This window comes from Petaurus breviceps, unplaced genomic scaffold, assembly GCF_028583685.1.
Source record: "Petaurus breviceps papuanus isolate PSGF00001 unplaced genomic scaffold, PetGlider_PUasm1.0 175, whole genome shotgun sequence".
In the NCBI taxonomy this organism is placed as follows: Eukaryota; Metazoa; Chordata; class Mammalia; order Diprotodontia; family Petauridae; genus Petaurus; species Petaurus breviceps.
This window is the reverse complement of record NW_027185764.1, coordinates 23,327,995-23,340,294: the sequence shown is the minus strand read 5'-3', so window position 1 is coordinate 23,340,294 and position 12,300 is coordinate 23,327,995. Positions and strand designations below refer to the sequence as shown.

The following is a 12,300-nucleotide window of genomic DNA, read 5'->3' as shown; positions in this document are numbered from 1 at the left end:
TGGCCAAAGACGTCAACTTCCTATAGGGAATCTAAGTGGGTGGGTATTTGAGTCACCTACCCCTTTCTCGGTGGGTTCCCCTCCAAAATTTTCATCCACGTACCAGTCAGATTCCCATTCCCAGTGTGGTGATGGCAGCACCAAACTATCCAGCTGTTGGTGCTTGAGCCCACTCACGTCGCTCCACTGCCAGCGGTCACTGGGCATGAGCTTTTCACAGAAACCACCAACTGGATTCCACCGCTTTTCAGGAAAGAAAAGAGGGAAAATACAGTCTTTAACTGTGCTTTGGGGGAAAAAAGTAGCAAATGGGTATGGGATTCGGAGTCAGGAGAGAATGTGGTTTCAATCCTGCCTCCTAACACTTAAGAATTGTATGACAGTAGACAAGTCACTGAACACTTCTAAGCCTCAGTTTTCCAATTTGTAAAGAGGGATAAATACCTGTAGTACTCAAACCTCAGCAACACTGTTACTAGGTTTACACTGGATAACAGGTGAGAAGCAATTTGTAAACTTTAAAGCCCTATTATAGGGGCAGCTATTAATGACGATGATAATAATAATCCATGGTTTAACCAGGGCTCTGGACTGAGATAGCTACAAGAGAAGCCTATAGCTGAGTACTTTTCTAGGAGGGAGAGGGAGGTACAGTGTCCTCTGGGATCATAATTATTTACAGTTATATAACATTTTTACTTTTTTCCAAAATAATTCTACATATATTAAAATAATACCCCAACTGATTAATAATCAAGGGATATGAATAGGCAGTTTTCAGAGGAAGAAATTAAAGCTATCTATAGTCATATGAAAAAATGCTCTAAATCACTATTGATTAGAGAAATGCAAATCAAAACAACTCTTAGGTACCACATCACACTTGTCAGATTGGCTAACGTGACAAAACAGGAAAATTATAAATGCTAGAGAAGATGTGGGAAAATTGGAACACTAATGCTTTGTAGGTAGAATTGTGAGCTGATCCAACCATTCTGGAGAGCAATTTGAAACTATTCCCAAAGGGCTATAAAAATGTGCATACCCTTAGACCCAACAATCCACTTCTAGGGCTGTATCCCAAAAAGATCATGAAAATGGGAAAAGGACCCACACGTACAAAAATATTTATAGTAGCTTTTTGTGTGGTGGCGAAGAACTGGAAATTGAGGGGATGCCCATCAACTGGGGTGGTATATGAATGTAATGGAACACTATTGTGCTATAAGAAATGAGGATCAGGGGGACTTCACAAAAACCTGGAAAGACCTATATGAACTGATGCTGAGTGAGGGGAACAGAACCAGGAGAACTTTGTACACAGTTACAGCCACATTGTGCAACGACTAACTTGGATAGACTTGGCTCTTCTCAGCAATGCAAGGTGCTAAGACAACTCCAAAAGGCTCATGATGGAAAATGCTGCCCACATCCAGAGAAAGAATTACTGAGTCTGAATGCAGATCGAAGCAGACTACTTGCTCTCTCTCTTTTTTGTTTTGTTTTGTTTCTTCTTTCTCATGGTTTATACCATTGGACATAATCCTTCTTTATAACATGACTAATGTGAAAATATATTTAATGTGAATGTTTATATAGAGCCTATATCAGATTGCATGCTGTCTTCGGGAAGAGGGTAATAAGGGGAGAAAATCTGGAACTCAAAAGCTTGTGGAACTGAATGTTGTAAACTAAAAATAATTAAAAATTTTTTTAAATAAATAAAATTATAGTTAACATTAATATAGCACCTTAATATTTGCAAGCAACAGATTTTATGTGTTATTTCACTTAATCTTAATCCTAATAAGTGAGCTAAGTGCTATCATTATTCCTATTTCACAGCCTCAATTTCCTCAACTGAGAGAATGACTTGCTCAAGGTCACACACCTACTAAGTGTCTAAAGCAGAATTTTAATTCAGATCATCTCAATGCCAAGTCAAGCACTCTATCCACTATGCTACCTAGTGGCAACTCTTTATCCTCACAAAAGTTCTATGAGTGAGGCAGGTGGGACAGGTTTTCTCTCATTTGATAGATAACATTCTGAATAAACGAGAGATTAAGGACCTTGTCTAGAATCACACAACTGGTGGGTAGCAGAGCTGGAACTAGAACCCAGCTATCCTAATGATCAAGTCTTATGCCTGAGCACAGAGGGACTTGATGCTCCACAGAGACTGTCTCTCTCTGGCCGTGTCCCAGTAGAGGAAATGTTTACATTTACAATTAAATCTCAGCTCCAAACATTTTTGAAAACTGACCAGCCAAAAAAAAAAAAAAGGAAACTGACCAGTCCTCAAACATCTAACTCGCCTTTCCTTGTATCCCTGGCACTTAAGAAAGTGTTTGGAAAATAGTAAGGCTTTAATAAAACCTACAGATTGATTGATGAGAAACTCTACCTTCTGATATTTTGATTCTTATTTATTTAGCCTGGGACATAAAAGAGGAAATTAAACTTTGGTCTAGTGGAGAAAGAGGGAGACAGGAAGAGAGAAAAGAAAGAACTGTTTTCTCTGTCTGCCAAAAGTATAAAGGATTATTTATTGCTCAATTCTGCTTTTCATAGAAACAGACTGTTAGTACTGGAAGGAACCTTAGCAATTAAGGAGTCCAACCCCCACATTTTACAGAGAAGGAATCTAAAGTCTAGAAAGATGAAGTGATTTGCCCAAATTCACCCAACACCATGACTCTTATTCCTGATTTGGAGTCCAGGGATCTTTCCATTACACCATGCCCCTCCTCTTGCATTTTTTTCCTTTTTAACTTTTAATCAAACCAAGTTCGATTTAATCATACAGAAGGCAAGTGAATTTTAACATAGCTCTGGGCTCTCCCTGAGGATGGAAGGGATGGAACTCTGGGAAGCCCCTACCTGGTTCTCGTAGGTCTCCTCCCGGTGCCGAATGGGGACATCACTGGAGCACACGTACACATAGACTTGATTGTCACAAGCAATCCCCCAGCAGCACTGCTTTACTGCACTGACACGCTTGAACTCTAGATGGGCATCCTTGCAGAGTTCCCAGTACTGGCCAGCTGTGGCAAGTGTGTACACTCTCCCAAAAATATCCACAGCCCACAGTAAGGAATTTGGCATGGCTGGGCAGCAGCTGGGAAAAAGAAACACCAAATTAGAAGGTAGTCAGTGCCTCCAGAGCCTTCCCCACCTCACTGTGGATCCAGCTAAATAACTCCTACATGTGAAAAAGTCTGAATTACTCAGAGGTGGAAGGCAGGCTTTAATAAATAATTAATAAATGATGCTCATTCATTCATACAGAGGGAAATACCTACATTCTTACTACTAAATTCAACTTCAACGAAGAAAGCATCAAAAGGCTGAACAAGCCCAAAGTGACTAAAGACCAGTGAGTCTAACTTTCATTTCTTCAAAAATTCTAGTACACATTATTATTCAAGGGACAGCTAACGACCAGGAAACTGATCACAAAGAGACTTCATCAAGAACAGGTCATGCCAAACTGACTTTATTTCCTTTCTTGACAGAATCACTAGAATGAAAGACCAGGAGGATGAAGTAGTCAGAGTTTACTTAGGTTTTAGTAAAGCATTTGACTAAGTCACTAATTTTTGCAAAAACAATGGAAAGTTATGGACCAAATCATAATCCAGCAGGGGAGATTAAGACCCAAGAATATCTATTAATGTTTCAATATCAACTAACTCATTACATTTCAAACCAATTCCTCCTGTGTTCTAGCCTAGACCCAGACATCTTCATCCTATGCCACCGTACACATCTTTCCAGCAGTCTCTCCACTGAATTTCCCTCTAGCTCTATGCGCAATAATCCAATCAACACTACCATTTCTGGAAAGAACAAATCAATTAATTGTCCTTTGGGTTCTCTATTCTCCATTCCTGCTACACTCCAGACCAAAACACCACTCCAGGACCACATCTCCCCTGTATGTTTTATCTTATTAGAACATAAGTTACTTGAGGGCAAGGACTGTTGGCATCATCATCTTCATGGCAATCACTGTCGTCATCATCATCATCACTAGCATTTTTGTAGTACTTTAAGGTTTAAAAAGCACTTTTTTTCTTTTTCTTTTTTTTTTAAAGCAATTGGGGTTAAGTAACTTGCTCAAGGTTACACGGCCAGTTATTTCTGGGTGTGGTGCTAAGTATCTGAGCCCGGATTTGATCCCCAGGTCATTCCGACATTGGGGCCAGTGCTCTTACTCGCTGAGCCACCTGGCCACCCCCAAAAAGCACTTTACAAATACAATCTCATTTTATCCTCAAAACAACCTAGTGAGTAAGGTGTACTATTAACCCCATTTTACAGATGAGAAAACTGAGGGAGACAAAAGTTAAGTGACTTGCCCAGGGCCACACAGCTAGTAAATGTCTGAGATAGAATTTGATCTCAGTTCTTTCTGACTCCAACTCTAGCATTCCATACACTAAATCTGAATCACCTAGTTGCTTTTTTATTTGTATTTCTATTTGTAGCACTATGCCTGGTTCATGGTAAGCACAATGCTTTTTCCATTCATTCATTCATTCAAGAAGCTCCAGTGATTCCTTATTGCATTTATTTATTTATTTGTTTGTTTGTGGGAGGCAACTGAAGTTAAGTGACTTGCCCAGGGTCACATAGCTAGTAAGTGTCTGAGGCCTGATTTGCATTCAGGTCCCCCTGACTTCAGGGCCTGTGTTCTATCCACTCACTGCACCACCTCACAGCCTCTCTCTCCCTCCCCCCACTGCATTTAAGATAAAAATACAAAACCCTCTGTATGACACATAAAGCCCTTTGCAATTGGGCTTCAGCCTACTTCTGCAGACTTATTACTTATGACTTCCCTTCACACACTTTAAGACAAAGTGGCTTACATGCTGTTCCTCACATGCCTGGAATTCACTCTCTCCCTTCTGCCTCATTAACCTCTCACTTCCTTCAAGGCTCTGCTCAAGAGGTACTTTCTCTACAAGACACATATCCTTGACAGTTAGTACCCTTGCCACCAAAATATTTATTTTGCATATATTTAGTGTTTTCTTATCTATATAAGAGCTCCAAGGGAATGTAAACTCCATGACGATAAAGACTTTATTTTTTTTGTCTCTGAATCCCCTATAACAAAGCATAAGGTAGGTACTTAATATATGCTTATTAAATGAATAAAGGTATTCAATGGACTCTGTCCTTGGGAATTTATATTTGGCTTTATGCTGTGTCACATACATGATATTTGGTGACTTTGATTACATTTTAACAGACAAGTAAAGATATGTTATTATTGTGCGGGTCTATCCTGAATCAGTTATCTGTGTATAGTCAGACCACCAACTTATTAAAGATCAGAATAGTAAAAAGTTAGAAAAATGAATAATAATGAAAAAAAGACATGGCATACAATTAAAACAACTCAATCTTGAACTATTTAAATAAGTAACAGAAATGACACAGACACCCATTATAATAATTTCATATGGAAATTTAATTGGTATAAATTAATTAACACAGGAAGACCAAACACTAGTCAGTATTTGTCAATTTGTCAACTTATTTGTCAAGCAGAGAAAGGATGATGAACAAAGGCAAATATCAATTTAGAATATAAACTTATGTTTGAAATCTTACTAAAAAGGATGACGGATGATTTCAATATGATAATCTCATAAAGCAGAGATAAACAGTGGAGGATAAAACCAGTTCAGAAAAAGCTTGACAAAACATCCAATTAAGTCAAGTCATTTCAAGGAAAAAAACAGAAGGAAGAAAACAACAACAAACAGAAAAATGGAAAATATTTGCAAAAATTACAATAACAAACTGTTTTTGCCATCAAGGACAGCAGAATCACCACATTTGAGTTCTAATCTCACAGTCCCTAGAAGGCGAGGTACTAAAGAAAATAAAGATGGCTACAGGGGGAGTCACATCGGACTATACAGAGATGATTGTCCTGGAAGTGACAGAATGGTGAAGACATTGATTCACACGAGAAGAGGAGACTCAAGGTATAGGGGGAAAACAAGAAAACTACTATCAACTTATATGTCTACTTCTACAAAAAAACTCCTTGCGCCTAATTAACATATAAATCAAGGGTATCCACAAAGACAATACTAAAAGAAAACAAGCTTTTGCTAGCAATATTCAGCAGTGGACTATATCTTTACCATTTCACAACTGACTCAAAGATGCTGAGAACACAGGATCTCACTGCATATATTTGTTAAGTATTTAAAAAGTATAATAAAACTCCACTTTACAGTCTCTCTTCCAACAAATTATCTCCTACTGATACATCAAAATTATTCAAATTTCCTTGAAAGAAACAACAGAGATAACCCTGCTCAATGACTCTCTGATTACAGACATCAGGAGGTAAAACAGAGAAATGGTTGCCAAAGGTGATCTCCACTGTGAAGGAGGAGATGCAGCCCAGAGTCCAAGCTGGAGAAATGGATGGTAAGGACCTCCAGGTACTCCAGCTGGAGCATGATATTATGCTAGTTCATTAAGACCTGAAACTCTGCAGAGTCTCCTGGAAAAGATCCATAACCATTCAAACAAGCTTCCCTGGCCATCTGTGTAGGAAAGAGCAGAATGAAGAATGTCTACCACCCAGATTATGCCCATCAATACGTACATCTGGGACAAAAATTACAAATGGACAAGGAGTTTTACCCAGAGTTGAACAGAAGAAAAGACGGTTAGATTGCCTCTGTGAAACTAGTAATCTCTTTTTAGAGATACCAATACTCCTCTGAAAATAAAGGTCTGTCTTTTTTAAGACCAACGCTCTACCTGAGTTGCTATATTGAGTAAGGCAAGAAATACAACAGTTCCAAAGAACTGAAAATGAGTATCACAAAAATTTCTAGGAAATGGGAAAACAATTGGGTAGAAATTAGACTGAGACAAAGAGTTCTTAAGATTTTTGGTGACATGAATTCCTTCAACAATTTGGTGAAGCCTGTATGTCGATCCCTATTCAGAATGTTTTTAAATGCATAAAATGAAACATGAAACACTGCAAACAAAACCAAATTCTACACAAATATAATTATTCTTTTTTTTAAACAAGTCCATTGATGTCAGGTTAAGAACTCCTGATTTAATGAGCTCAAGATGAACACATGACCTAAATACCAAAAACCACACCATAAAAACAACCAGAAGAGGCCCAGATCAAGTATCTTTAACAGTTGAGGCTAGATAGTGAGTTCTTAACCAAACAACAGATGAAGATAATCACAGAAGATGAAATAGGTCATTTCAATGACCTGAAACTGAAAAGCTTTTGTAAAAACAAAAAACAAATGCAATCAGGATAAAGAAAGGAAGTGGTCATTTAAGGGGGTAAAAAAAGAAAATAGGTATTTCTGATAAGGACCTGTTATCCAAAATACAAAGAGAATGAAAACAAACCCAAAACCCAAAAATTATTCCCGAATGGTCAAAGGCAATGAGCAGTTCCCAAATGAAGAACACTATTAACAACAATATGAAAGACTACTCTGCACTGAAGACTACACTAATAATAAGAGAAATGCAGATCAAAACAATTCTGAGGTTCCGCTGCATACCCAGAAAACTGGCAAATCCAGCAAGAGATGGGAGGAGTCAATGCTGGAAGAGCTGTGGAAAGAAAGGTACACTAGCTCACTGTTAGCTGAACGGTGAACTGGTCCAATGAATTTAAAAAGCAATTTGGAATTGTGCTAAGAAAGTACACTATTCATACTCTTTGGCCTAGAAATCCTTCTAGGAGGCACAGACGCCAAGGAGGTCAAAGATGAAAAATACAGGTCTTACATACATAAAATATTAAAGTAGCATTTTGTACTGGCAAAGAACTGAAAACAAAATGGATGCTCATGAGTTGGAAGTTAGCTAAACAAACCTGAATATAATGGAACATTACTATATTATAAAAATCAAGTACAGTGATGAATACAGAGAATTATAGAACGATTTTTTTTTTAAGTATGCTGGGGGCGGCTAGGTCGCACAGTGGAGGAGGACCTGAGTTCAAATCAGACCTCAGATACTTAACACGTACTAGCCGTGTGACCTTGGGCAAGTCACTTAACCCCAATTGCCCTGCCCTCCCCCCTCCAAAAAGCAAAATAAATAAAGGAAGGAATGAATAGTATATTCTATTTTTTAAAAGTACACTGATATCTTTTACTTTTCCCTACATTTCCCAACATACTACCCCCTCTCCCTTCCCAGAGAGCTATCCCTTAGAACAAAGAATATAAAGAGGAAGAAAGCTATGCAAAACTAATCAACATATCAAAAAAGTCTGACATTATAGTCAGTTCCCTACCCATAGTCCCCTACCTCAGGAGAGAGGACCTCTCATATTTCTTTTTATAGATTAAGCCTGGTTGTTACTACTCCACCATATTCAGTTCAAATTGTTTTATTGGTTTTTTTCCATTCATAATGTTGCAGCTGCATATGTTGTTTTCCTGGTTCTACTTATTTCACTTTGCATGAATTCATATGAATTTCCTAAATTTTTCCACATTCATAATATCCATAATTTCTTACCGCCCCATAATATTTAATTACTTTCAGGTAAAAAAAACAACAACTTGTTTAGCTATTCTACAGTTGATGGACATCAATAAATCTTCCCATGGGGGAAAATAAGACTTCCACATACACCAAAAGGTATAATAAATATTTAAGTGTATATGGTATTTCTTTCTATCACAGGAAGACTTATGTGAATTTATACAAAGTGAAATAAAAAGAAACTGGAAAACAACATACACAAGGTAAATGACACAACAAAGAAACTGAGATTGAATGCTTTAGCATCCCAATGATTAAGTCTGACCCAAGGAAGGAAAAGGCATTGTTTATTACTTCATTACAGGGGCAAGGATCATGAGGATCAAGGAACACTCCCTATGTCAGACTTTTTTCAATGTGACAAGTGATTTTTAAAAAACAAGATATTAATAAAACTGATTTTTTTAACATACTTAAAACATACCTAATTAAAAGAGATAACCAGCTAGCCGCATGACCTTGGGCAAGTCACTGAACTCCAACTGCCCTCCAAAAAAGCAAACAAAAAAAGAGAGATAACCAGGGAAACTATATTATTCTAAAAGATAACATAGATAATGAAGTAATATCAAAAAATTTTACAGGAAGTTCCTCTGATAAAGGTCTCATTTTTCAAATATATACTATGTATAGAATGCAGTCAAATTTACAAAAATAAAAGCCATTCCCCAATTGAGAAATGGTCAAAGGATAGAAATAGTTTTTAGAAGAAAAAAATCAAAGTCATACGAAAAAATGCTCTAAATCACTACTGATTTAGAGAAATTAAAACAGCTCTGAGGTATCACCTCACACCTATCAGAAATAACAAGTGTTGGAGAAGATGAAGGAAAACCAGCTACTGTAATGAAAAGCTGATAGTGTAGTGAACTAGTCCAATCAGCTTGGAGAACAATCTATGCCCATAAAGCTATAAAACTGTGCAAATCCTCTGACCCAGCAGTATCATTTCTAGGTCTGTATCTCAAAGAGATCAAGGAAAAAGGAACTAAACGTACAAAAAAACATCTATAGCAGCTCTTTCTGTGGTGGCAAAGAACTGGAAATCAAGTAGGCTCATCAATTGGGTAATGGCTGAATAAGCTGGGGCATATGACTGTGGTGGAGTACTATTTTGCTATAAGAAATGGCAAGCTGGATGGTTGTATTAGCTGATGCAAAGTGAAGTGAGAAGAACCAGGAGATCATTGTGCACAGTAACAGCAACTGTTACCGTGTTTCCCCGATAATAAGACCTCTCCCGAAAATAAGCCCTCCCCTTACTGTATAAGATTCCTCTAAAATAAGCCCTCCCCCGAAAATAAGCCCTATTGAGATTGCTACTGTAGTGAAGGTGATCCCCTGCACTACACGCTACATTACGGTACCCTCTGTATGCACCGTCCCCCCTCCCCCGGGTGAAACGCACACCACGCTCCGAGCTGCATCCAATCAGAGCTGCAGCAGTGAGCGCGTCATCCTGTTCTTCCCCAGTGATTTGCTTGCTGGCGCCATTGAGAGCAGTGCCACGGAGGAGAGCTGAGGCAGGACAACATAAAAACCCGGTATGTAAGCGGGAGTGAGGGGGCATGATGGAGGATAAAAAGGGCATGATGGAGGAAAAAAGAAGAACTCAGGGGGCATGATGGAGTGAAAAGAAGGACTGATGGTCATAATTTTATTATTCTGTCTGTTTTGACCCCCAGACATGAGTACAAAATGGAAGAGCTATACTGTTGAGTATAAGAAAGCAATTGTAGAGGAGTCACATGGCAAGAATCTTGCAGTTTTCTGTAAAGAAAAACTTTTGGATCTTCGAATGGTCAGAAAATGGAGAGCAGATTATAATAACCTCAATCAACAGGTGGATGAGGGAAAAGGGAAAAAGCGCAGGTCTGGATCAGGTCGGCAGCCCTTATATCCTGACTTGGAGATCCTCATTGGTGAATGGATTGCTGACAGGAGAGCAAAGGCCTTGGTTGTGCTCAGGGCTGATACTCAAGCATTTGCCCTTTCAATGGCACCAGAGTTTGAAATGGTCTCAGAAGGATTCAAAGCATCACAACACTGGTTGGACGGTTTCCTTCAACGGTATGAACTGTCCCTAAGAAGATCAACAACACTGTTTAAGCTGGAAGATGCTGAAGTTATTAAACGTGCACTTGCATTCAAGTCCTTTATTGATAGGATCGACATTTCCAAGTACCAAACCTGCAATATGATTGCTATGGATGAAACTGCAGTGTTTATGGGACAAGGATCTCAAACAACAATTCATCACAGGGGTGCAACGTCAACCTACATTCCCACCACTGGCTATGAAAGTGCACGGGTCACCTGTGTTTTGGCAATTCGTTTGGATGGAAAGAAAGCCACACCTCTAATCATCAGTAAGGGCAAGAAAGATAAGATTGAACGTGTATCTGGCATTTACGTTCTTGAAACTGAAAAAGCCTGGTGTACACAAGCCGTTATAAGAAAGTGGGTTGATTTAATGCTGCCACTTGTTATGCAAGGTAACTAAAGAGGTCTGATAGTCTGGGATTCAGCCAGCACTCACCGCACTAAAGAAATGAAGAACTTCCTTGCAGAGAGAAGAATACCGGTAGATCAAGTAATGATTCCTGCAGGAATGACTGCCTATCTCCAGACCCTTGATATTGCAATAAACAAGCCATTCAAGGACCATTTGCGCATGGAAGTCAATGACTACATTGAAAATAGAATGGAAAGAAATCAGCGTGGAAACTTTGTGAAGCCCTGTCTGCAAGAAGTCGTGACTTGGGTGAAGAAGTCATGGGATAAAATTACTGACAGCTGTGTCGCCAAGGCACTATGAGCAGGTTACCTGGACAAGACATATTCATTTAAAGAGAGCTATATTGCTGGACATGACAGATTGGGTCCACTTCTTCTGAAGGAAATGGAGGCGCAAGACATCTAGGACAGAATTAGGGTATGGACACTTATGACGATGTTGTTGAAGAAGATGACATGATCATTATTGAATAAAGGTACATTTTTTTGTTCACATTTACCTGTTTATTAAAATTGCTGTCAATGTTCATTAAAATAAGCCCTCCCCTGAAAATAAGCCCTCTGGTGTTTTTCTGTCCAAAAAATTAATAAGACAGTGTCTTATTATCGGGGAAACACGGTACTCTGATCAATACAATGATCCAAGATAATTCCAAAAGACTCATGATGAAAAATGTAATCCACCTTCACAGAGAATTGATGAACTCTAAATGCAAATTTTCTTTATTTTTCTTACTTAAAAAAAAAAATATGGCTAACAGGGAAATATATTTTGCATGATTTCACATGTATGTTGCTTGCCTTTTCAGTGGGTAGAAGAATGGGAGAGAATTTGGAACTCAAAATTAAAAAGAAAAAAAATGCTAAAAATTAAATAATAATTTTTTAAAAGATGTACCTCATTCTCTTCATAGCAGAGCACCAAGTACAATGTCAGACATGGTGGCCATGCTGGTCAGTTTTGTTGAATTTTTTTTTATTCTTTGCACACAACAACTTTCTGGAAAGGGAAGGAGGAAGGAATATATTGGGAAATGAAGGTGATGTTTTGAAAAGCTGTCAACAGAAATTTTAGAAAGGGAAAAGGGAAATGAGAGAAGCAAAAAGAAAAGAAAAAAATCATAGTGGACAATGGAAAAGCACAGGCCTCAACAATAACTAATGAGGAAGCCTGAGGATGTAAAACAAGTTATGAGGGTA

General features: G+C 38.3%; 1 protein-coding gene across 3 annotated transcripts in view; it reads right to left on the bottom strand.

Moving 5' to 3' along the window:
- The window catches only part of TECPR1 (tectonin beta-propeller repeat containing 1), an 82,659-nt gene that overhangs the window by 59,232 nt on the left and 11,127 nt on the right, over nucleotides 1-12,300 (bottom strand). For 2 of the 3 annotated variants that reach the window (XM_069084887.1, XM_069084886.1), the window contains exons 2-3: nucleotides 2,884-3,121; nucleotides 61-243 (exon numbers count right to left, since the gene is read on the bottom strand). In XM_069084887.1, the coding sequence (XP_068940988.1) occupies nucleotides 61-243; nucleotides 2,884-3,108 (408 nt within the window). In that variant the 5' untranslated portion in view covers nucleotides 3,109-3,121. Of the gene's footprint in view, nucleotides 1-60; nucleotides 244-2,883; nucleotides 3,122-12,300 lie in introns of those variants that run through there. The other variant, XM_069084889.1, reaches the window with a different exon arrangement.